The sequence below is a fragment of the Telmatherina bonti genome (genome assembly GCF_933228915.1).
Source record: "Telmatherina bonti genome assembly, chromosome: 11".
In the NCBI taxonomy this organism is placed as follows: domain Eukaryota; kingdom Metazoa; phylum Chordata; class Actinopteri; order Atheriniformes; family Telmatherinidae; genus Telmatherina; species Telmatherina bonti.
In genome coordinates this window covers 12,025,327-12,051,445 of record NC_136629.1, presented here as the reverse complement: position 1 = coordinate 12,051,445, position 26,119 = coordinate 12,025,327, and the positions used below count along the sequence as shown (strand labels likewise).

Genomic DNA, 26,119 nt, shown 5'->3' with positions numbered 1-26,119 from the left:
TCAGTAGATTAATAAAATATTCCGAATTTACTTAATCCCAAGTGAGCAACAACAAGCGACAGAGGCTTAGGAAGAAGATCATATCGTAGTATTCTGAATGAATGCAACTGCAGAGACTCAGGCGACTCTCTCTTGCTGAGAGAGAGCTCGGTCTCCCTGCAGAGGAAACTCATTTCAGCCGCTTGTATTGGTCTCGATCCCTCGGTCACACTCACAGCTTGTGACCACAGGTGAGATTGGGAATGCATAATGACCAGTAGATGTAGGGCTTCGCCTTTTGACTCAGCTCCTTCACCAAGACAAACTGGTGCAGAGTCTACAGACACCGCAGTGATCCACTGGTCCATCTCATGTCATGGTACATTTACAAACAGATGAAAGTTTGCAAAGAATTTACGATTGATTGTGAGATAATTCTGCTTGAGTTCAAGTCAACAATTTGAATGATTAACAGGCCTTTATATGCTGAGTTGAGTTCAGTAATGTTCAGTACACGGACTGTCCAAATGAATGTGTACAGGGATGCAGCAGGGATTTCCAAAAGGTCCACGCTGCAGTCCAGACCTTTAACCCTCTGGGGACCAAGGGTATTTTAGAGAAATAAACTTGACTTTATTTTAGTTTAAATGGTAATAAATACCACCTTTCAATGCCCCATAATGTCCTATACCTTGTTTTTGTTTTTTTTTTAGTTTGAATTGAAATATCATAAACTGCTATGTAAATGAGTCTCCTTTGCTTGAAATAAAGAGTATTATAATTTCGAAGCATGACTAAAGGTACTGAAGGGGACTGAAGCGCCGCAGCTTTCTGAAATCACTGTCAGCTGCACACACTGTATCTGTTACCAAGTTATACATCTGTTACGACGCCGTCGTGTCGTTTATGTTGAAATAAACTACTTGAGTAATGTAAATGTTTGTTTGAGCAATTACGCATGGTATGCGTGCATAAAATCTGTTTTCATAATTTATCGGCCTTGTAAATACAGAAGGCAGCTATCCGACTGCTAATGATGCCGATGCAGAGTGATTGACACTGTTTGGAGGCGTTTCCTGAGGCATCATCGGCTCTGATTGGACAAAAACGTCATGCACCAAAGACAAAGGCTCTGATTGGAACACCTATTTTGACACAACACTGTATCACCTATGAATGGGCTGCAGTGATGCTGGAACTACCGTCTGAAAGCCCGGAGTCTCCCGTTTAAGAGGGGAAAAAAGTACGTTTCTATCTTTTATGGTTCAACAGCTATGCTGGATTAAACACAAGATGGTCCCTGGCATCGCCGACGATGCCGGCGTCCCCAGAGTGTTAAACCAGCTGCTGTAAATGGTGTGGGGCTGTGGTTCTGTCATTTCACTTATCACACACACGTAGGTGAATTTTGCTTTGTGTTTTTCCAAATTCAGTCAAGTTGTTTTAATATATAACATAACTAAATTGGGATGTTTTTTCTTTTTTTTTTTTTAACGCCATTTAGTTTTTATACATTCGTCCAATCAGAATCCCATGGATTAAACAAATGTTTATGTGTATTATTGTGAGTGATTTGCGGCTGTATAAAGTAAAAAAGTAAGAATGTGATTCTTTCATTAAAGCAAAACTGCTTTAGAACTGATGATTAAAGCTCATATTTTATGATTATTTCAGATCATTCAGAAGCTTGTTTTTACTTTATTATCTGGACTCTCTGGAGTCTGTGGTGTCTTCGAGTAGATGACATGAGGAATAAATACTCACTCTCTGTCCACCACCAGGCAGTGTGTGTCGTTCTCACTGCAGATGATGTTGGCTGAGCGAACATCCTCACTGGGAACATACAAGTAGAGTTCAGACACAACCCACAGTGAACACACAGAGTGTTGAGGTGGCAGTTCATGTCTCCACATGCGAGCCGATGCCCAGAGAGCCATGCTGTCATGTTAAACATGAAACAGCTTTTGGATAAGTTGCTTTTGGATAAAAACAGTTTTTAGGTGGACTGTCCATGTTTTTTATGGTGTCTCTTTATGTCTTTCTTCCATTTTTGTACCTGATGAGAGCTTTTTCTCCAAAGTAGTCCCCAACTCCCAACGTCTTGATTTCCTGCGGTTCAGAGCATCCCTCTGTACTCTGTGTGACAACGACCTACATACAAAACATCCATTAGGAAGAAGCTCAGCAGTAGCTGTGCTTTTACACACAAGTGTCTTGAAGAGGTAACCTGCTTGCTGATAAAGCTAACCACATGACCAACCACTTCACCCTATGAGATCTAGTGTTACGTGCACTTTTGGCCCACGCACCAGTCATAATACCAAGCTGCAAGCTTCATCATAAAGAGGATGTATCATGAAATGAGTTATTCATCTACATTTAAATGACAATTATCATAATGTCAGACAGAGTCAGCCTCTCTGGGATATAAACATATATTTCTATCAATTGAAATGAAAAGTCTTTCCTAACCAGTAACCTTAATGATTTCAATATGTTTTCCTGATTAAACAAGGTTAAATTGTACCTGAATGTTGCACATAATATGACTGGAATGAGAAATTACCATTGTTACTGTTATCATTAGTGTTTTACTGTTGTAAAACGGATAGATTAATTAGTCTCGGAGGCATCATTCTCCTTTAGTCAGTTTTCATATTTAGATGTACAACAAAGCTGTAAACGAACTTATTAACAGTAATGTGTCTTGACATTAAACTTCTTAAACTTGGTTGGAGTGTACTTGTGTACCTGTTAACTAATGCGTTTAATCTGTTAGTAATCACACGCTCTATCTCCCCATTTGGAAAACTGCAAGGGAAACACTCGTCTTTAAAGGAAGGGATCACTCTGATGTATCGACCAATTTCTATCATAATGTACTATCACCAAATTACTTGAAAATTTAAGTTTCCATCACTTGTATAACTATCTCAATCATCTTGACATTAGTCAGTCTTTTGCTCCGGATATTCTACAGTCACTGCCTAACTTAAATTCACAGCTAACGTGTTCCCCTGTTTCTTCTAAATCAGTACACAAGTGCCCTTTGATCTTGATCTTTTAAAAGCTTTTGATCAAGTAAACCACTATTTACTTCTGAATAAACTACTCAGTTGGATTCAGTAGAAATACCCTTTTGTAGTGCAATGCTTATCTACATAATATACATCAATTTGTTGTTTTATTGATCAGATACCTGATCTTTGTATTATGGAAAATGGTGTACTATAGGGCTCTACTCTTGGCCCGCTTTGATTTTCAATTTTTATCAATGACCTTTCTCGAGTTTCTAACTATTGTCAAACTCATTTGTATGCTGATGAAGCTATTGCCTTATTTTGATATATACATCCTCATCTAAAAAGTCTACTAAAGGATGATTTTATTTTCATTCACAACTGGCTAAAAGTAGTGATGTATTTTATGGCCGTTGCGTTATGTGTGACATATTTGTGTGTTTTGTGTTTAATGCCCTCCGCCCCTCCCTCAAATGAGGTGATACATCTCAAGGGGCTTTCCATAGAAACATTGAAATAGGTTGAAAAAAACTGAAAAAATTTCATTTTATGCTGATGATACTGTGTTGTGTTGTTATATTCCTCCACGTGATCATGGCCCCAGTCAGTTAACACTTCCTTTTAATACAGTTCATTGTCATTTGTTTAATTTAAAACCTGATCTTACTATTTACCATTTACATTTAGGTATAAAAAAAAGAAAAAAAAAATTTCAGTCATTATTAAAGTTTTGAAGTCTGTTGTTACATATTAATATTATAAGGTCATTTTAGCAAATGCTACTGATGTACTGAGGACACAAATTTTGTCTCCATTACTTTGAACAAACCTGATTTATTCTCGAAAAGGTTGTAGTTTCATTTGATGGTGCAGCGGTCCTGTGTACAAGTGTGTTTGGTGAATTTATGTGAATATCTTACCTCTCCTTTTGCAATGATAAAGAAAGTGTTCCCTTCTTCACCCTCTCGGATGATGTATTCCCCCTTTTCAAAGAAATCCTAAAACCAAGAAACATTTATTGAGAAGAGCTATCGGACTGTACTTAACAAGGAAAACAAAAACTTCTAATGAAAAGATGAAGAAGGCGTACTCACCACCTCCAGACAATCAACAACCTTAGCCAGTTTTTCTTCAGGAAGTTCCCGGAGCAGAGACACACTGAGAGAGAAAAAAGATGTCGACAGAGATGATGGTTAACAAAAACATTCAGCTGTAACTCACACAACAGTCGCAGGTATGTTTAGCCATTATTTTTAGATTATATTTAAAAAAGTAGACGTGTGTGTCATGGTTTGGGGTTTCATTGTGTAGTTTTATAGTTGCCATGTTTAGTTCTGGTTTCTTTGTTGTTGTTGCAGAAGTCCAATAACGACACTTCGTGTTCCTCCCAATTACGCCCCCCATCTCACTGTCTTTGCCCTGTCTTTGAATTCTCCCAGCAGAACAAGGGAGTCGCTTGGCGGTGTGTGCTCCAACACACTGTCCAAGAACCCCAATAAGGAACTCTGAACTGCCGCTCGATGCATAGCCACAAAGAACAAAGAGGACCAGTCCCCCCACCCGTTGACAGAGGGATGATACCGTCTTGTCCATCAGGGTGAACTCTAATCTACAGGCACCTTTAAGCACCTTTCAGCGTTCAAGAATGAGACAGTCAGGATTCTTGCTACCCATTGCTGCTTCCTAGTGCGTGCAAACATCCTCAGGACTGCAGCATCTCCCGCTGAGGGGGAGTCGAGTCAGGAAGAGGTTCAACTCAGATCTGTGGGGTCTATGAAGAACCTCTAAATGTAGATGTCGTAACAAGAGGACATGATGATAACACTTTCAGGATTTACTAGCAGTATTTTACCTACATGACAATGTCTGGTCAGTATTTATCTAAATGTCATAAATGAATGTGATCTTCCGTATCAGTCCACACAGTGTGAAGTGACCATTATGAAGACCAGTGGGATGTTTTCAGTGCCGTCTGACTGGTTCTGTGTTGTGGAAACAGTTCTGACAGTAAATGATGGTCTCAGGTTGATCCACATAAATTACTGGGTGTTGTCAGCATGCATCCAGCAGCACTCAGATAACCAGTTGGCTCTGCTGTACCTGCGCAGAAAGCTGAAGTACTCCTCATGTCTGGCCTGAGTGGTCTGCACCATGATGGTCTGGAAGGTCTGGCGGTCCAGAGCCCAGATGTGAGACTGGGACACAGCTGGATGAGAGGTGAGCAAGTAACAACCCATTTATATATTCATCACCCTGAAGGACAGTTAAAGCATCATGAACATCCAACTTTTCTATTTCCATCACAAATCTTTTTCTTCGTAGTTGGTCGAGCCGCCATAACCGTCCATGTTAAAGCATGAATATGTAAAGATACATCATTTCAAATTCATAGAGATGTTCACTCATGTAGTTCCTTGTTTGGATGAAAACAACCTGTGCAGACATGGCTGAGTAGTTGTGAAGCATGTTCAGCGAGCTCCTCTGGGAACATGTCTGCTGATAACAACGTTGTTGTCGACACACTTCATGTTAAATCCGCACCTTGGAACGTCTTTTCTATGTTTTCCTCTTTTTCTTTCTCTTGCTGAGTTATGAAATAATATTTAGGAAAGAAAGGAATTAACGTTCACAGGTGGGCTGATAAATGTAAATGAAACTGTTTATATTCCTGCTGGTTTAAAAGGAAGAAACTGGTATTTTATGATTCCTTTTGGGGCAGATGTGTCGGTCTTTAGTCTATAAACAGGCTATTTCTGATCTCGTTCTGATCTCTTCTCTTATTGTTCAGTCCCGCTGCATTGAACGTCTCCACAGAAAAAGAAGTAAGGAAATCGAACGTCAGCCTTAGAACGGGTCAAGCTCCACATGACAGTGTATATTATGGTGTATGCGATCTGAGACTTTCTGCGTTTGTTCTGATCAGAAGTTTCCTTTTGGCGTAGCTGTGTTCTTAGTTTAGTTCATTTATAACTAATTTCCTTTTTTTTTTTTAATATTCTAGTCAGCTCTCATGTCTGATTTTGATTAACAGCTTTGGTTTGATTGAAGTTTTCTTGCTTCCCTCCTTCTGATTTTTCTTCTAGCCCCTTGAAGCACACCAGGGTCCTGCTCTACGGAGGTTACAGCTTTGATGCCACCATTTTAAATAAAATCCATACCTATTTTATTTGGGAAAACTAAAAAAACAAGGTAAAGAAAAAAAAGACTAAAAGAGAAAGATGAGAAATGCAGTCTTGATTATTATATTATTGGCTGAATTTATTTGAAAAGATTGTTTCATGTCAGACCAGCTGCATCATAAAATTACATTATTTTAAATTATTACATGAGCCTCATGCCTTTATTACATTAAACATATACAAAATGATAATATTTTTGTTCTTACAACAGAGTTCTGATCGTCTTCATGAGTTTTCTGACTTAGCTAAACCTAAAAATGTGAATTTTAAAGCATATTAGCTGTTATGAGATTGATCAGACAACTGAGGTTTTCCAGCTCTTTGTATTAGAAACGGATCTGCAAATACAGTTGTATGAAACATATTAATCTGTGTGGGAAGGAGATGCCAGGTCAGTTGTGTTTAATTGTGGAATAAAATTATGTCTCGCTGTCCCTAGTGGGTGAGACAAGAGACGGCTTTATTGCAGAGTGGGTTTCTCCTGAGAGTTCTTTGCTAACCCAGGTTCAGTTTATCTTCCTTGACCTCAGGACAAAGTTATATTAGCCCCTCTGGTCGAAAGAGGACAAAAATCCTGAGAAAAACTGCTATGAAATTCTTAAAGATTAATACTTCTTCCACATGTTTTGCTCAGTTTTTTTTAACCAACTATATTCATGGTTAAAACTACCAAATATCTCCTTTTTCCAAATTATTTTAATTTAGATCTTTTAAATAAGTTTTACAATCACTTTTAAATGGTCAGTTTAGTCACACAGGGTCACTGTTTATAGACCACATATGGAGAGATTATTCTCCATATAATACCGGTTCTGGGTATTTGTACTGTGCTGTAGGTATTTTGGTTAATTTGATGATTCCTGTTTGTTTCTGACTGTTTGCCGCTCTCTAACTGGAAGTGTTGCAGTTACTCACCCTTCACTGTGGCGGTTCTTTTACAGTTGTACAGTATGGCCAGTTCTCCGAATGCTGTGCCAGGGCGCATCTCTCCCAGCAGCTTTCCATTTTGGATGACCTCCAGCAGCCCCTCTGTGCAGTGAGATCAGGTCATTTGTTTGTATCCACATTATTACATATTTGGATAAGAACGAACCCTTTATGTGCAACTTCTTGTGTTCTTTATGCTATCTATGTAGTGACCCAACACTTCCTATGGAATGAACTTAGATTAAATATGTTTTTATATATTATTTTAGAAAAAGGTAATGACTTCTTCAGAAGTGGATAAGATTCAGAAGGTAACTAACAGAGAGGCTGAATGAAGCCTACAAGCTGCAGAAGACTTGTGATGCAGGTATGACTTTTCTGCAGTGAGAATGTAACAGGAGGAAAACCTGCTCAGTCTTCAATTTCTTCTGCAAGAACCAAGAAACCATTTATTTTGAAATTTATTTAGTTATTTTTGTCTTAAAATGTGCACATCCCTCGCCTCACGTTAACCCTGTGAGGCATTTAAAGTTAAAACGGCTCCAATTGGGACTAAAAAAGATTTAGCTTTGGGATATACATTAGCTACAGCAGGACTGACAGTTTGTCAAATCCTCAAAGTGGCGTTTAAGGCTTCTTGTGAACAAAATAAATGTCTAGAATCTCTAAGGGATTTGCTGTAAAACATTGTGTTCACTTTTGGAATATCTAAAGTCTTCTGTTGCCTCAATTTCTTTCATTTGTTTCTCCATTTCTTTAGCTAACAAAATGTTTGATTTGTATTTCAGTGATACTGTGTTGGACACGTTGTGCTGAGCTGACCTGCCAGAACATAGAGGAAGTTTCCAGCTTCCCCCTCCTGAATGACCAGCTGCCCCTCCATGTAAACTTTCTCATACATACAGTCCACCATTTCCCTCATGTGTTGTGGCTCCAGTTTCTTCAGAAAGTCGTTGGTCATGATGGCATCGTTGATGAGCCTCCTGGTACTGGAACAACCAACAGCAGCAAATGATCTACACTTAAATAATGCTCAAATAACCCAGCACCAAATGAATCTCATTTAAGTAAGGCACGGATAATCCAATATCTTGGTGTAAATGTCCGTCACTATGCAGATGACACTCTGATATACATTGCCATGAAGCCAGTCAGCTGGTCAGATGACATTAAGACCTGGATGACTGAATTTTCTTCTTTTAAATTCAGTTTAGGGTGCCTTCACATCAGGATAGACTCAGTCCGACAGGGGGCTCGGCCCAGTTGTAGGGGGGGTGTATCCATTCAGACCGAAATTGTGTTCATGCTGCACTTTGGTCAAACAAGCCAGACCTTTACAAAAATATATCCCCATTCTCTCTAAAGGTGGTGCTGCACAAGTATTTAGAAAAAGAGAGGGCAAGACCCACGTGAAGAAAAAAACTCCATTTTGGGTTAAACATGGAGACAAAAGTATTTATGTGCTGGTTTTTTTTTTATTGTGTCTTATGCAAGTATACTGCAGAAATACACTGCAACAATCACCGTAGTGTGAACACCAGATGAGGCAGAGGACTTTTAAATTCATCGCTATGTATTTACCCACAATGCAATGCTGCATCAAATGCAGGAAGTGACTTTTTTGTAGTCCTGTATTTGGTCCGCTTGAAACGGGCCAAGACCTTCGTTTGGTAGGTGAACCGCTTCTTTGGTCCCTATCAGAATTAGTTTGGCGTATTCACACTTCCGGGCTGCACGGTGGCGCAGTGGTTAGCACTGTGGCCTCACAGCAAGAAGGTCGCTGGTTTGATCCTTGGCTGGTTTGGTCAGTGGCCTTTCTGTGTGGAGTTTGCATGTTCTCCCCGTGTATGCGTGGGTTCTCTCCGGGTACTCCGGCTTCCTCCCACCATCCAAACACATGCATGATAGGTTAATTGGTCACTCTAAATTGCCCCTAGGAGTGAGTGTGAGCGTGAGTGGTTGTTTGTTCTCTCTCTGTGTGGCCCTGCGATGGACTGGCGAGCTGTCAAGGGTGTACCCTGCCTGTCGCCCAAAGCCAGCTGGGATAGGCTCCAGCTTCCCCGCGACCCTGAATTGGAATAAGCGGTTCGGAAAATGAATGAATAAATGTATTCACACTTCCCCAAACAAAGTGGACTTTCCGAACAAATGGACTTGGATTCAAATCAAAAAGACTTGAGAATTACTCTGGATGATATCATCTTGCCTTCCTGTACAACAGTGAGGAACCTTGGAGTTATTCTGGACCAAGGGCTGGCCTTCGACCCGCACATAAAACAGGTTTCTAGGACCAACTTGTTCCACCGATGTAATATTCCCTAAAACATCCTTTGTCAGAGTGATGCAGAAAAAATGAGTCCTTAGATGTGTTACTTTCAGACTGGATGACAGACTGGATGACTGTGCCCCAGCAGCAGAGGCTGCTTGTCTGTTTCTCTGCTGATGTTGTGAGTATTTGTCAGTGTGTTCCAGTCTTTTGACTTCTCCCACTCGTGAATGAGTGGTTAGAAAAGCAATGCTGTCCTGTCTTATGGATGGTTGGAAACACAAAGCAGAGATGTAACCATCCCACTATTTCTCATCATTGGTGTTAATACTACCACATTTTAAAGGTGTGGAGAATAAAACAAATGGCATGACTTGTTGCATGGAGGCCACGTCTGCATATTTTGCTTTTTAAATCTGGTTTGTTCGACTAACAGTATCTTCCATACGTGGTTTCTGCGTGTGAATATATTCAGCAGATTGTCCTCAGCATGTGTTTGAGCCTGATTACCACATCACACAGATGATGTATTCCTGCATTCAATAAAAAGGTGCATGCTGATTGGACCTGAGAATACTGGACACGCAGAGGTTGTGTAATTGAAGCCTATAATGACCCAGTCTCAGCATTTAGATCTTGTGACCTTTTGTCTCCCTCTGCGTCTCTTCATTATCCTGACATGCTAATTAAGCCTTTCTGTTGAGGGGGGAGGGGAATACAACAGCTTGCTGCAGCTCTCGCCTCCTCCTGTCAAAGAAACTCTGTTTATGTTGATGATTGTTGATCAAACTGCTTAAATAACAATGGCTGTCATGAAAAATGTTAAAACTGGTGTGGTACTGGCAAACAGCTGTGACATGTTTATCATTTTATCGCCATCCTGCAAATTCAGCAACTCTGTCTAGTCTGAGATCCTCTGGTAAGAAACGCAGAACACAAGAAGGTGAGAAAATAATCGGACTGCGTTTATACTCGCACAGCGTCTGCATCAGGTTGCACAGCTGACGAGATGGAGTGTGTGTTTATACTGAAGCGTGGGGTCTGCAGATGGCAGTAGGGCTGGTACTGGCCGATAAACATTGTGGAGTGTTTTTAATGGTTCACTTCAGTTCTGACAAGTATTTCCTGTTTTTGAAAAGGAAATAGCAGCCAGAGACTTATATACATACATACACACATATATATATGTTATGCATTCAACAATAAGACCCAAACATCCTCTGTGGACCTACGCAGGGCCTACAGCGGTTGCGGCATAACCAACCTGACGCAGTCGCCATGCACCACAAAGCAGACCTCATGTAAACCCAGCTTTACTCAGTACACAGCCAGTTTTCTACACAAATGCTGTGTTAGAAAGGAGGAATATTCTCTACTTTATGGTTGAACATACATCTCATAAATATATGTGCACATCTTTTGCCTACCACTGCCCCTCTGGTTTGGTTTTCCTGTTGGTTCTGACACAAAAACCCAGATAGTGGAGACATTTGAGCCAGACTTATTTAGGTACTCATGACATTTTAGGTTTACTAGGTCAAGTTTTCTTTCATGACAACTGTGATGGGGGGTGAATTTTTACAATGTTATTTAATTTAATTTGAAATTTGATAGAATTAGAAGCATGTCCTTTTGACTGACAGGTAGGCAGAGTTTAGCACGACCACAGACTTTAACTGGCTAACAGCACACAGGAGTGAGTGCTCATCTTTTTACAACTGTTACATGCACTGTGTTGTGTCTGTCTTGCGTCATGTCAAGTGTGCTTTCAACTTACTTTGAGTTTTTGCGAATTGCTTTTGCAGCGAATTTGTACGATGGTCGGAATCCTCCACAGAAGTTCTCTGAGATGGGCTCTGCAGAGACGCCTTCCTTTGCTTTAAGCCGACGATGGACCTCCACAGCCACCCTGTGGAAGCGGCTGGGACCCTGGTTGATGACACTGAAGCGACAGAAGCTGTTGTGGCACGGAGCTGGTGGAGGACGATCCAGGCTTTTGTTGTAAGAAATGGCATCCTGGAGCTTCTCGATTTGGGAAACCTTGGCCTCTAGTTCTTTCTGGAGATGGTGCAGCTGAAGCTCCTGAGCACGAAACTCTTGGTCTCGAAACGCCAGTTCTCCCTCTAGGTGAATAATTCGCAACCTGGGAATCAAAACTGGCTGAGTCACTGAATGTAGATAAATATGTCAAGAAGATATCAAACTGTATGCAAAATCAAGTCAGCCAAAAAAACCAATGGAGAGATCGATCATCATATACATACATACATATATATATATATATATATATATATTTTTATATATATATATATATATATATATATATATATATATATATATATATATATATATATATATATATATATATATATATATATATAACCACAGATTTGTTAATATTAATGCCAGCCCACGTGAAGTAGAGTAGTCTGAGGGTGTTACACATTATACAATACTTAACTATTAAAACACAGCATAGCCACAGCACACAGCTGAAAACAGCTGATTTAATCAAATATAAGCTTATGTGGAATTTGACCTTTTCATCTCAGCAACTCAAAGAAAATAAAAAGGGATGAAAACAAACATGTGAAAGAAAATTTTGCAACAGTATCTTGATAAAGGACTTATTTGTTTATTTTTTGTGGATTTTTTTTTAAAACAAACAGAAAACAATCTAAATTGTTTACCTTCAGAGGTCAGATTAAATCAGCTGCACCTAACAGCTTACTAACTTAACCTTACTCAATGCTGTTTTTATTTATTTATTTATTTTATTGATTTATTGTACTGAAAAATGTACTGTTGAGTGTCTTTTCTCCAAAGAACTGTTTTATCAGTTGTACAATGGATTGTATAATGGTTGTTGTATGTCATTGTAATATTATTGTATTTTTTTTATGGACCCCAGGAAGAATAGCAGCAGCATCTGCTGTGGCTAATGGGGATCCAAATAAATAAACAAACAAACAAAACAATGTGCATGCGTACCTAGAAATGTGGCAAAACTAACACTTTAATGTCTTTTTAATGTGTTGTGGGTGGTTAGGGATACAGTTTGAGTCAGGCTTACTGTAACAAATATGCTGTTTTGAACAAAGAACCCTCAATTTAAACACATAAACACATAAATGTGAGTGTGTGCTTTGCTGTTCTGACAATGTATGCCAAGCTGACAGAACACCTGCAACACGGATCAAGCTCTGGCACTAGTCATACAGGAACCAGACAGTAGTGATGGGATGTTCAGCTCTTTTCAGAGAGCCGACTCTTTTGCTCCGGCTACCAAAGAAGAGCCGGCTCCTTCGGCTCCCAAATGACTCTCGATTTAGGATCTTTTGAAGCTGCATATTTTACCTTAACTTCTCAAAAATAAATGGTTTGTGTTTTAAAAACCTCTCAGTATTCAGCATTTTTATGAGAAGCCTTATATTTGCCTCCATTTGTGCATTTATGGTTTATAATTAATATGTAAATGAAAGTCTTTTATTGCACAAATGAACAAAAAAAACAAAAACAGCAAAAAATTCTTCAAAACAGAATGAGAACCAAACTCAAGAAAACAGCACTGATGTCTTCAATGTTTAAAACTGCAGCTACTTTTTCAGTTTAGTCACTCATAATTATATAAGACCACACAATGCCTTCACACACTCTCCTCGCGCTGTCTGCTGCCTCCCTCGCAGCGTACCGCCTACCCCAATCTGTTTTCACATAATGGTATGATACCATAACCTCACATGCCTCACATGGCAGTCCTAACAAAGTACTGCCTTGGGTAGAGCTGGGGCTGAGAACAAAGAACCAAACAGCAAAAGAAGAAAAAAACCAGGAGCCGGTTCTTCTGATTCCCTACAAAGAATCGTCTCTCAGAGCTGGCTCGTTTGTCCATACCTCATCCCCACCGGACAGCTTTACAAAGGGATCCAGTTCTCCATACTCCCTGAACACCTCCCAGTCCTGCAGTTCCCTGCAGGACATGGTCAAACACCTTCTTCGAGTTCAAAGTGCATGTAGACTGGCTGGTTCCTCATGAAGTGATTAGTCGACACATTCTGAGTTGAACTTTGTTGAATTATAGTCAGAATAAAAAAACTCATTTTCCAGCAGGTTGACTCAACATTATTCCTTTTCTTTAGGTGTGACTGACAAACTGATTAAAACTGAAACAATACTTGAATGAAACTAGAATAAATTCAAGACGGTTAAGTTATAAAATGTTATTTAATGCGAGCCGAAGAATTCTATCTTTACCAGGTGGAGGAAAAGATATTTATGTAGGATAGCACACACAACTATTTAAGTACAGCCTTAAAACAAACATAGATACATATTGTATTATCCTAGCAACAGGTTTTTATGGTCTGATTCTCACCTGAGGATTTCTGTGTCCATGTTTGGCGGATCTGTGTGCATTGAGGCCAGGCAGCTGCTCTCCTCAGCCCGAGGGGCTTTAATCGAACCATTGCCCATGGCCAGGCACTGGCTGGCCACCATAAGGATGGCCCTCAAGTCAAACTCACCACAGCAACGAGAGGAATCTCTGTAGGCCGGTCTGGTGATCTCCCTTCTCTAACAGCAGCTTTGTTCAGCTTTAAAATCCTTCAACAGAAAGAAGGAGATAAAACATCCATTTGGACACCAACAGTTCATCACAATTGTTGATATGAAATAAAACCAACGTGTGCTTATAAGTTCTCGCAACAGAAGAATGCAGTGTGATTCTGCTCAGCAGTAGACACTTGTACCAGCATACCCAACATTCATGGTTGCATGAGAGGTTTTTCTCCCCATTTAAAATATTACTTTTCACCCCAAATTCTCTAAAATGTTATCATAAAAGTACCTTTTTCCTTTTTCCTGGAAAATCTGAACAATAACCAGGCTCACAAACTCAGTTTAATGACAGATTTCTAAGAGTTTGCGGTAGAAACAGCAGATAATAACTGTATTATTGTCTCGGTTAGTTGGTATTTAACAGAAATTTTCCTCCCATTCCTGGTCAGAACAGCTGTTTCTATGAAGGGATGCACAGTTAGCTCCACATGGATCTGAAGCATTGGATTAAATCCCTTCATCAACGTTGGTGTTACATAAATCCTCATTAACCACTTGTATTGGATTAAATTAATGTGAGAGGTAACAGATTGCATCCAAACATTCTTCCTGCAGTCCTCAACAAATGTTAGACAATCCAGCGTTTAGAAGATATTGTAATTACTTACAGACTGCTGACTGATGTGGTACTGTACAGTCATGGCTTCATGCGTCTTCTCTGGTTGCTTCCTTCAGATAAACTGGTTGGGATCTCTGCTGGGAGGGATCTCTGCTGCAGAGCTACAGATGATCTGGAAGTATCTGGCAACCTCTGGTGGCCATGCGGTCACGAGGAAGGCAGATGCACGTGGAAATACTCCAATCCTGTTTTCTACTGTCAGTATATATCATTAGTCACAACGCTGTAAGAAATATGAAGAATATAATGAAAGCTACAGTACTGTCTGCATAAAATCTAGTCTAAATGTACGGAGATGGGAATTCACATCCCAGTATGAAGTGGCTTTATGTGCTGTCGCTTCAGGTAGTCTCATCAAATTGACATATAAAGCGGTGCCATTCAGTACCGTTTATTTTCTGGTTTTGGTTTTAATGGTCTGCTGACAGATAATGAGATGACCTTTTGTCTCACAAGTAACAAACCCACGATCAGCATTTACCTGTCCAACTGCAATGTGTTTATTATTGTCTATATAGTGGACCAGTTGACTGCTCTGAAGATTAGATCAACTAAATGTAGATGAGTTCTGAACTGGTCCAAAATCACTACGTAGAAGTCTGTTGATCAGTAAAAGATATAACAGGATGTTTTGATAACTTTAATTGATTTTTTTAGGGAAGATAAATGACCAGTTCTCCTGTTCCTCCATGCTGCTGGGATGTGGTTCAGCATTGCTGAAATCTGCAAGGTCTTCCCTGAAAGAGACGTTGTCTGGATGGGAGCAGATGTTCCAGCATTGATGGAGCTTCCCAGATGTGGAAGCTGCCCACATCTGCACTGATGCAACCCCATCCCATCAGAGATGCAGCTTCTCTACTGTCCACTGATAACAAGCTGGATGCTCCCTCTCCTCTCCAGTCTGCAGGACACGCCGTCCATGCTGTCCACAAAGAGTTTCATCCAGTCTTTTCCTTCATCTGACCACAGACCACTGACCACTTTGTCTCGGACCATTTCACATCAACTTTGGTCCGAAGAAGATGCGTGTGTTTCTGGATCCTGTTCACATCTGGCTTCTTCTCTGCATGACGGAGCTTTAACCTGCATTTGTGGAATTCAGGGTGAACTTGTTCAGTGATTTCTGGAAGTTTCTCAGTCCATGTAGTGGTTTTCAGAGAATCATGTCAGAATTATGATCCCAAAATCACCAGCATCTGATTTAGACCTCCAACGTTTGCCCAAGCACACAGAGATTTCTTCTGATTATTGGATTGTTTTGAGGATTTCATATACTGTAGATGGTCGGATACTCAAAGTCTTCACAATTTCATCTTACAAAACATTTTTCTGGAATTCTTCCACATTTTTTAGACCTAGTTTGTTTCAGACTGTTGAGCTTCTGTCCATCTTTCCTTCTGAGAGACTCTGCCTCTCTATAATGCTCCTTTTATACCCGTCATGTTACTGAACTGCCACTTAATGAAATTAGTAGTGAAATGCTACTCCATTTGATTTTGACTTGCACTGATTACTTTATCCAGCCTTTCGTTGCTCCTGTTCCAACCTTATAGGGACATGTTGCTGCCATCAGATTCGAAATGAGAAACTCCATAAATCCCCGGATCTACTAGAGGTTTGCTTCTAAAATGTGTGCAAACTCACTGCACACACACACACACACACACACACACAAAAAGAAGAAAAAAAAAAAGAAAAAGCACAAACTAATTTATTGACAGCACACTCTGAGAGTTGCATCTTTTCAAGATGCCAAATAGCATGTGTGCTTCCAGTTAGTACATCTGCTACAATTAATCTGCAAAACGGGGCATTTTCATCCTATTTTACATGTGTTGGGAGGAGAAAATGTAAATATATTGATATAGGACCCACAATGTGATCTATAAAACCTGTTGATTGAAACTGCGTCTATATTAAACATGTTTCAAAACGTTGTGCATCAGTCTGTGTGATTGCAGTCATTGCCACAAGAAGGAGACGTCGAACAAAGCAAGGAGACGCAGAGACGCGTTTTTCACCCAAGTGGGAATATTTTTAAGTTGAGTGAGGAAACCATCAGAACATATCACTTATCCAGCATTTTGGAGCTGCTGGAGGAACTCGGGATGGATCTGGTGAGGATTCATACCTGCAAATGTTGCATGTCACAGCTGGATACCCCAGATGTTCTGTCCAAGTCCTGAATGCCACATGTCACTGGATGGTTCTGTTTGCATTCTGCAGCCATTAACTTTTTTCCCTCTTTTTTTCAATAGCTGGATTTGTTAGAGTAATAAGAGCAAATGATTTCGTCCACGTGCAAAGGATCTCGGATCAAGGCATGACTCTTTTATTTTCTACAAACAGTTTTCTGTTCTCCAGGTTCGAGCCGGTGAGTTTTAGACAACTGGCTTGTAGGTGGGTCAATTTATTGAAACCATTAGTAAAAAATAAATGAGGCCTTTATTAGAAACAAGAGGTTGCATCAAAGTCCTTCATGTTTTCTTTCTTTTTCTAAGGTGACTGTATATGCACCCTACACCCCCACCTGTTTTATTATATGCCAATTTTTCCTTTGTTCAGCTTCTGATGTCTTTATACCGTCGTTATGCTTCATCTTCTGTTCACATCATTTTAATGACACCATTAACCTTTTAGTAAATTTTCTCCCAAACATTGTTTATATGTGTGTGATAGTCAGATTTATTTGCTGTAGGTCGTGTTTTCTCTCCAAACTCACCATGATGCAAACCACATCACGCAGAATTCCTCGTTTAAATAGGGAGTCTGTAACATGTAACATCACCATCAAACCGTGGTTCAGCCCCACATGCAAAATTCTAGATTGCACATGCAAATTACAACTTGCACACTGGGATAGTTTTAGATCTGGCCCAAAGTGTCACAAGGCTCACTGAAAGCTTCTACTGTCCAGTTTTACCGTAGTGATGCTGAGTCAGATGAGACGACTTATACTAAACTTATATATTTTAACTTTTATGATAACATGAAAGATTGCCTAAAGTTAAAAAGCAAGTTAAAAGTGAAAAACAATGCTAACAAGTTGATTTAAAAAAAACAACAACAAGCAAACAACAAAAGAGCCTGTTTTCTGTCAGAAAGCTCATTTTCTTCGGGGTGACTTTCAACTCTTCACTTGAGAAACAAGTTTGGAAGATTTGGAGTCTCAGACCAGGTGATACGTATCGATTAGCCAGATGACAGTGTGTTACCTCAGCTAGTCTCCTAGAAATTAGTACTGAATGTTATTACCAATAACACTGACTGTGATCACTGTAGATATTCTGCCGGCTGAAGTCTGACGTGTTAAAATCAAAGAAGAAGTGAAATTCGAAACGGTTTTCTTTATTACGAGTCAAATTGGTGACATGTTTTACAGAACGGTGTCAGCTGCCATCGTTTCAATAAAAAAAAGAATAAAAAGATCTCATTTTGGACACAAGAAGAAGATAAATACCTTGAAACATTCAATTCTGACACAGCACAAACAAAGAGAAACTTATTCAGAGAGTAACTTGGTTTGTGGGAAAAGAAAGACAACTCAGTTGAATGTTGTGATAATACAGAAATCTGCACCAAGGTCAGAGCTGACAGATGTCTTCGGACTTTCCAGGACAAAATGGACAGTTTATCTAACATTCACTTATCATTGTTGGGAAAACATGTAAATAATGCCAAGTAAAGGCTAAATAACAGCATGCAGTTTCTGTATAATGCCCTTGTATCCATTTTCAGACATTAGATTCTGTTTTCTATCAAACCCAAAATCATAAATCAAGTCATTCTAATCTGAGCAAAATAAAGAAATCTAACTATGTTTCTGTACAGAATATTTTATACATACAGGCTTTTAAATCACACAGTCTCAACATGACAAGATGCTGATTGTCTCTGATAAAATAATCATTCAGGAAAACAGTTAATGATGGTGAAACTTTCCATGATATGTGATGATATCAGTTTTTTTTATAACTTCCACATGTGCTTACATCTTGTCTGTCACTTCTGCAACATTAAGTCAATGTGTGTCTACTGAAGTCAGCGATGGATCAAATAAACAAACCACCAAATGAACCAGTTCCACCAGTAAATCACTGTGAAGATAACTTGCACAGCTGCAAAGTGCACAGGAAGTGACCCAGTATGGAACGATTCCTGAACTGGTTCAGGAGTCTCTCTTTCTGTTCCACCAGCCCCACGTTGAAACACTAAACCCCAGTTTCGTTTAGATACAGTGATGTTTTATATGGAAAACGAAACCAGTCTGGAGTCTGGTCCTGTATCCATATCCATCCAGTAAAATAAAAAAAAAAATCTCCTTTATATAAATTCTACAAGTTACAGAGAAAACCAAGCCGATTAAGTTTCATAATTCTGCTAAAAAAAGAGATGTGAAAGCAAAACTTTACAACATCCACTGTTGATGATGATCATGATGAAGGCCCAGACTTTGTCACAAAGAACTCTGACTTCCTCCATCTGGGTTAAACACGATGAGTTCAGAATTAAAAAATGAACTCTGTTTGAGTCCCTCCAGCAGAGCATCTATAGACCTCATCACCTGACGGTGGAAAATTCTCTTCTCAACAAACAAGAACCGCATTTACATCCATGCTGAAAGAGAGGATAGAGCGCTGCAGCTGCAGTGCACATGTACAGAGCACAGGTACAGAGCACAGGTACAGTGCACAGGTACAGAGCACAGGTACAGATCACAGGTACAGTGCACAGGTACAGAGCACAGGTACAGTGCACAGGTACAGTGCACAGGTACAGAGCACAGGTACAGAGCACAGGTACAGTGCACAGGTACAGAGCACAGGTACAGATCACAGGTACAGTGCACAGGTACAGAGCACAGGTACAGATCACAGGTACAGTGCACAGGTACAGAGCACAGGTACAGAGCACAGGTACAGTGCACAGGTACAGTGCACAGGTACAGAGCACAGGTACAGAGCACAGGTACAGTGCACAGGTACAGATCACAGGTACAGTGCACAGGTACAGTGCACAGCTACAGAGCACAGGTACAGAGTACAGCTGCAGGCCGCACAGCTGAACATAGGACGCATACAAATAAACAATAAATAATGCATTCAAATAGACAAAATGCAAATAATTAACAGTTTTTTTAAAAGAAAAGTGTGATTTTTTTCCCTTAATTCCCTTTGTAATGGTATTAATTTGTATGTTTATTTGTTTATTTAACAGTGCGGCTCTCAGCTCTCTCTCCTTTTGAAACCATCGCCAGACCATTTTCCTTCACAAACTTGTCTCAAATAAAAGAAAAAATCATAAACGTTGCAGCATGTTGACTTGTTTATCTTACAAACAGCGTGGAAACAAAATATGGAAAGAAAATGAAAATAAATAAAATGAGACGTGTTGATGTGGCAGCTGTCGCTATGACACAAGGAATGCTTTTGTGCATTTGATTTGTGAATAAAACAATAAATTATATTTTTCTTTAGCATTAAAACACCGACAGAACGGTGTTTTAAATGCAACATTTTCTGACCCATTTAGTTTTGGATGAATAAATATAGTAATGATTGTCACTGTAAATGTCTCTCTTTTGGGCTTTCTTTCATAAAAACAAATAACTTTATCTATTTACAAACAGTACAACCATTTTTTCTCCTTCAGACTGGATTTATGGAGGTAATGATATGAAAACTGTCGTTTGTTTCTGAATGGTAAATGCACCAAACATTTCTGGTTACTCTGCATTTAAAACGCGATCATCAATGTGCTCTATTTACAGTTTACTTCAATACACAAAATCCCTTTTCTCATATGAAACAATACTTACAGCATCTGAAACGTGGCGTCTTTTTACACCTCGGCACAAATGGAAAACACAGAAGAAAGAATCCGTCGACAGGACTGATGGGGGGGATGCTGGTCACAGAGGATCCCCCCAACAGCACAAACAGAAAGGTAGCTGCAGGCAGACGGATGGCTTCTGAACGGCAGTGAGTCTGATTTCAATCAGGAAGGAATCATGTTTGCTGTTTTTGGTTTAACATCCTGGCATCTATCTGCTCCGTGAGCTGCTCTGGATTATTGATCACAGAAATGATGTCACATCAAACACAACAAATAGCAAGTGGCCATGCCTTCGTTTCTCGGAGTTAAATAGTTTTCTAAAGAAAAAACACATCAGCAGGTTTATTATCTCCCTGTTACTGATGTTGTGTCCAGGGAGTCCTCAGGACCGCAGGGTGATCAGCGGCCTCTGCTAGCCAGTCTGTCTGAAGTGGGTCTGCTCGCCACTGGCCCTGCGTCCAGCCTCCCGGAAACATGTTGACAAGACAACTCCAGGGTCAGGTTCCATCTCAAAGGCGTCTCCAGATATCTTCAAGCTTGCATTCCTCGACTTGATGGAGATGTGTTTGGTAGAGCTACTTTTTGGCCAGCTGGAAAGGATGTTGTCCCTTTAAACACGAACACAGTTTATTCTCTTCAGAGGAGAAGGAAGGTATTTTATGATGCTTAAAGAGATGTTGCAAACCTTTATGGCTTTTAGTATATATGTCACATGTCAGTTACGTGTTAACTTCCTTTAAATAATGTTATTCTTTTAACATGTTATTAACACACACACACACACACACACAGTTTGCATTGATTTAATAAGTGATGCAGAAATGAGGTTGTGGTTCTGAAGCAGAAACGGACCCAGAATGGATCTTTTAATCTAACACTAGCTTGAAATCTCAACCAGATGATTCTCTGGACAAGACTGAGGTCATTAATTTACAAACTACTGTTTGTACTGACTACAAACTACTACACTGCAAGCTTTTAACAGCTGATCTGGTTAAATTAAACAAGTCGGAGAAGGTGGTACATACCTACAAGTACATTTAACAAAAAAAAAACTTAGTATTCTAGAACTACAGCTACATAAATGCTAGAAGGACTATTAAAATAATAAATATCCTGTTATGGAACATTTAGAAACAGAGAAAATAATATTCAGTCAGACCCAATCTTATTTATCTATCCGAGTTCTGAATCATTCAGTCCAGTTCAGGGTTGTGGGAAACTGGAGCCTGTCTGAACAATCATTGGGCCAGAGGCCAGTTTAAGCATTATTATTTAAGTATAAGTATACAATTAGGTATAATTAAGTCCATATTAAGTCTACAAAACCTGATAGGTAACACAGTTTTTAACCACAAGTCGAGATTTGTGTTTTCTGTACTGTTTAGTCTCCGTAGACTCCAAACACTTTTATAAGGAATTTCCACTCCTGCTCCCAGCGAAGGCGGATGCTTCTATCTGCGCTCCTGTTTCCTCCCTTTCCTCCCACTCTGGCCTGCGACTTTGTCCTGTCAGACTCTGAGCCTCTTTTTTACATCTCTTTACTTCCACTCAAACTACATCATGGATTTGATCGGCTGGTCTCGCAACGCAGTTGATCAAATTTTCTCAACCTGAAGATCGGGCAGAGGGGAGCCCGCATGTCCTGAGGGGACGCTCCTGGCTGGATACGTTCAGGACTCATGGGCCAGATGGAGACCAGATGTCTGGCGGTTCTGTCCTCTGAGGACGTGGAGGATGTTTACATCTTTGGATTATTGGTGATCGGGATTCTGCTGATTGGCGCTGGTGGAGTCCTGATCTACCTCAAGACCCGTGAGATTATGGCAACAACTGGCAGGCTGCCAGAATTTTGCAACGGTATGTGCTGGGCTAGCAGTGCACAGACTCTTGCGTTGACCGGACTCGACTGTAAGCAGGATACCAGTTTGGCTCATACTGGTCATCTGGCCGTGGTCCCGGAGCTGGTTTGCAAAATCGATAACAACATGGAGAAAATGTCTGCTAGAATCGGTGGAAATTGCCCCCCCCCCCCCCCCCCCCCCCCCCGCCCATTTGGCTGTCTGGAGCTGCCTGCCTGAGATCAGCTATGGACTCAAGGCCGAGGGCAAATTGTTTTTCCTCGCCTGGAAACCAAACAACAATCATATCTGGATTCGGCTTGCCAGCGGCCTTGGGCCGGCGCAACCCCCCCCTGAGAATGGAAGAAGACATGTTCACAGATGCTCTGTCCCCCTCCTCATCTACCCCCAGCCCTCTCCCTCAAGACTCACCGCCTTCCTGGACTTTGTGTCTTGTTTAATCTGTGCTTCAGTAAGTGAGATTTTTTTCTCTGTATTTTCGGACCACGTCTTTGTGGTGCGGCCCGGAGTTACATGACCTTTTTTGCCCTCGACCTCCTATGATCCTATTGTATCTCCGTTCTTATCTAGTGTAAGGCAACGCTGGTATAATAGCTGCATGGCCTAAGCTTCAGCTTGGTTCTGTTGCGCTCTTTTGTCATGAATGTTACATGTATGTATGTCTGACCTTGGACGAGCTGGCTTGAACTCTGAATTTCCTGTTGGGGATGAATAAAGTATCTTTGATTTGATTTGATTTGATTTGATACCAAAACCCAAAATACTGAGAAATGTACATTTATTCAGGATTGTCATGTTAAACTTTTTAACAAGTCTGAACAGGAGCACAAAGATCAATAAGAGAAAATATGCAAGGCCAGCTGGTGTGTAAGGCTTGAGAACCTGTAAGGCACTCTGCAGCAACACAACAGAGGATGCTGGTTTACAAGGATCCATTAATAAACTCTCATGGCAATATCATGTTTGAGGCAGAAGAAGACAAACAAAGCTTTGTCAAAGAGCAGCAGCATCATGGATCAAGCGGTCACTTCCTCCATTTCTTCAGCACTTGGGCAGATTAATGAGGTTAGCTTAACGAGCACGGCGTCTTCATCAAACGCTTGTGGGTTTTAAAGCTCTTGCTTTAACATAGAAAAGATCTCCATTGTCCAAGAAAGTTCCAGCTTTTCTCATAAGACGTGATGATGAGGCAGTGATGATGATGATGCAGCATGCAGGACGAGCAGCATTTCCACCCAACAACACATCGCCTGGCATCAGGCTACAGACATCAAAGCTAATAAACTAAAGCTGACAGTTGTAAAGCAGGTGCTCCTACAGATCGACCAACGTATTTAAAGTCATCTGAAACCAGAAGGTATCACGCAGAACAAACACGGAAAGCTTTTTGCACTCCTGCTTTACAGCTGAACATTTGGTTTTCAGCATATTTCATGGTTGAACTTTGACACCTGAAATGTTTAACAGATCTTGGTTGATACCCTCCTCCGTGACACAAGTTTTTAACTGCAAACAGTAGTTTTTTTTCTCAGAGTCGAGGAAGGATCCTAGCAGCTGCTGTTTCCTAGTATACTTCACTGACAGTTTCACCGAGGACTCGTCTCTTCTCTTGCATTTAAGGAGAAACTTCATTGTTTCTACAAAAATCCCACAATCTGTGGCGTCTGTCAAACATGCTGCGGAAAATAATGGTGTTTTTTTGTTTTGTTTTATTTGTTGTTACCTTTTTTTTTTTTATCGTAGTAATCTAACATGGCCTAAGCTGTTAGCTAACTAGCTAAAAGCTGTTAGCTAGCTAACTAGCCAAAAGCTGTTAGCTAGTTCGCTAACTAGCTAACTAAAGCCAGCTGTTAGCTAACTAGCTAAAAGCTGTTCGCTAGTTAGCGAACAGCTGCCTTTAGTTAGCTAGTTAGCAAACTAGCTAACAGCTTTTAGCTAGTTAGCAAACAGCTGTTAGCTAGTTCGCTAACTAGTTACCTAAAGCCTTTTAGCTAGTTAGATAACAGCTGGCTTTAGTTAGTTAGTTGTGTGTTGTATAACTCAGTGAGACGGTTGCCATGACGTTTACTCATGTTTTAAAATGTTTTTGTTTTCCAACCCTTAAAACTCTGCTAGATCTCTGGCGCCACGGAGTGCTATCACTTCATTTGTCAACAATTTCTCAGGAACGGTAGTGTGTCACTCTGCGGGGTGAATCATGTGTGATTATAATGTAGTGTTTATTCAGAGACTCTGTATTTAAAATCCTCTCAGTGAGCTAAGATAACCGCATGTTTTATCACTTTTTTTTAAATCATTAAAACAAACAAAAAGAAAAAAGGAATAAACTCTATAACTGTTGCTAACCCCGCGACCCTTCATTGGACTAAGTGGTTAGGATAATGAATGAATGAATGAATGAACTGTTGCTAAGAGACCTTTGCTCTGACCATGATGAAGCTACTTTAACCAAACACTTTGGCAAACTTTCCACCTAAACCAAACTGACCAAAAATAGCAACACAATGTCTTGGAGTTGTAGGAGTTACGGTTTTTCTATGTTTGGAAGGGTACAACCTGGAAGGACCCAGCTTGACTCTGAGAAACATCACCTGACTGAGATATCGCAGATATCTCATCATAACCTTGAAACTCTGGACCACAGAGACAAGATTTAAGGCCGACTGCAACATTTAATCATCAGCTCATTTTAAAACCTGCTGGATGATTCAGTCAAACATCTTTGTCAACATTAAAGTTTATTTCATAGATGTCATATATTATCGGCATACTGATATTATTGGCTGATATCGACATTAAAATGCAAAGTCGGACTTTATCAGTATCAGTTTTTACTTTTTAAATGATTTATCTTTTACACAACATGATCATATAAAACTCTTCAGTTACGTCTTCTCTACCTCAAAATGGCAAAACAAAAGATGTCATGTATGTTTTCTAGATATTTTCATTCATTTGGCACAACTCACTCCAAAAATATCTGTATCAGTTTATATTGGTATCGGAAATTAAGACTTGGCCAAAATGATTGGATATCAGTAAAAAAGCCAATATCAAACATCCCTAGTTTAGTTTGAGAATAACTCTTGATTCTGGGATGCAAGTTGCAACTGCTTGTTGGAGTAAAGACATCATGGAAAAGATTGTTCCTGGTCGGATGGATCTACGACAGCCTGAAATCTGGTCTGTGAGGTCTGCAGGCTCTTCAGTGCAACATCAACACATCCGTTTTTTTCTGAGTTTATGGTCATTTAATAAAACTGAAACTTGTGTGAATGTTTCAACACAAAGAGGAGAGTTCAGCCAAGATGCACAGACAATAATATTCCAGCCCCACACGTCAGTGCAGCATGGTCCACTTTACAACAGGACAAAACAAAGTAATGCAATAAGTTAATAAGCATGATCCACTTCACATTATGCACAAATATCATGCACATGTAGCCACTTTATAATCTTTAATTATCTAATCATATTAAAATAAGCATAAATGTAAAAAAAAAAAAATCCATTACATTATCACTATCATATGTATTAAAGTAAACAATCTGTACAAAAAAAGTAATAACTTTTAGTGTTAAAAATGCTTTCAATGTATAACAGAATAGGAGGTAAAAAAATAAATATCCTATGTACAATCACACAAGCCATTCCAAAGTTATCGTCACTGCAAAGAGAAAGCAGACGTTAGTTCACACATCTGTAGCGACGTTAATGTGATGGACAACAACACAACACGGTCTTCTGCTTACTTTATTCCAACATCCTGGTACAGGTAGGCCGTCGTCACCCTGCAGAAAACACAAGCTGAGTAA

At 39.9% G+C, this 26,119-nt stretch overlaps 2 protein-coding genes across 6 annotated transcripts in view; both read right to left on the bottom strand.

Annotated features, from left to right (window-relative positions):
• prkg2l (protein kinase cGMP-dependent 2, like) overlaps positions 1-14,661 on the bottom strand; it is a 31,017-nt gene extending 16,356 nt beyond the window's left edge. Inside the window, exons 1-10 of the mRNA XM_079248406.1 lie at positions 14,597-14,661; positions 13,747-13,973; positions 11,149-11,514; positions 7,928-8,094; positions 7,094-7,207; positions 5,100-5,205; positions 4,094-4,157; positions 3,920-3,997; positions 2,036-2,130; positions 1,744-1,812 (exon numbers count right to left, since the gene is read on the bottom strand). Of these exons, the coding sequence (XP_079104532.1) occupies positions 1,744-1,812; positions 2,036-2,130; positions 3,920-3,997; positions 4,094-4,157; positions 5,100-5,205; positions 7,094-7,207; positions 7,928-8,094; positions 11,149-11,514; positions 13,747-13,868 (1,181 nt within the window). The 5' untranslated portion in view covers positions 13,869-13,973; positions 14,597-14,661. The remainder of the gene's footprint in view (positions 1-1,743; positions 1,813-2,035; positions 2,131-3,919; positions 3,998-4,093; positions 4,158-5,099; positions 5,206-7,093; positions 7,208-7,927; positions 8,095-11,148; positions 11,515-13,746; positions 13,974-14,596) is intronic.
• A 3,284-nt stretch (positions 14,662-17,945) lies between these two features.
• LOC306762502 (uncharacterized protein) overlaps positions 17,946-26,119 on the bottom strand; it is an 82,457-nt gene continuing 74,283 nt past the window's right edge. For 4 of the 5 annotated variants that reach the window (XM_079248992.1, XM_079248997.1, XM_079248999.1 and 1 more), the window contains 2 exons: positions 26,057-26,095; positions 17,946-21,050 (listed from right to left, as the gene is read on the bottom strand). In XM_079248992.1, the coding sequence (XP_079105118.1) occupies positions 21,018-21,050; positions 26,057-26,095 (72 nt within the window). In that variant the 3' untranslated portion in view covers positions 17,946-21,017. Of the gene's footprint in view, positions 21,051-24,314; positions 25,972-26,056; positions 26,096-26,119 lie in introns of those variants that run through there. The other variant, XM_079249000.1, reaches the window with a different exon arrangement.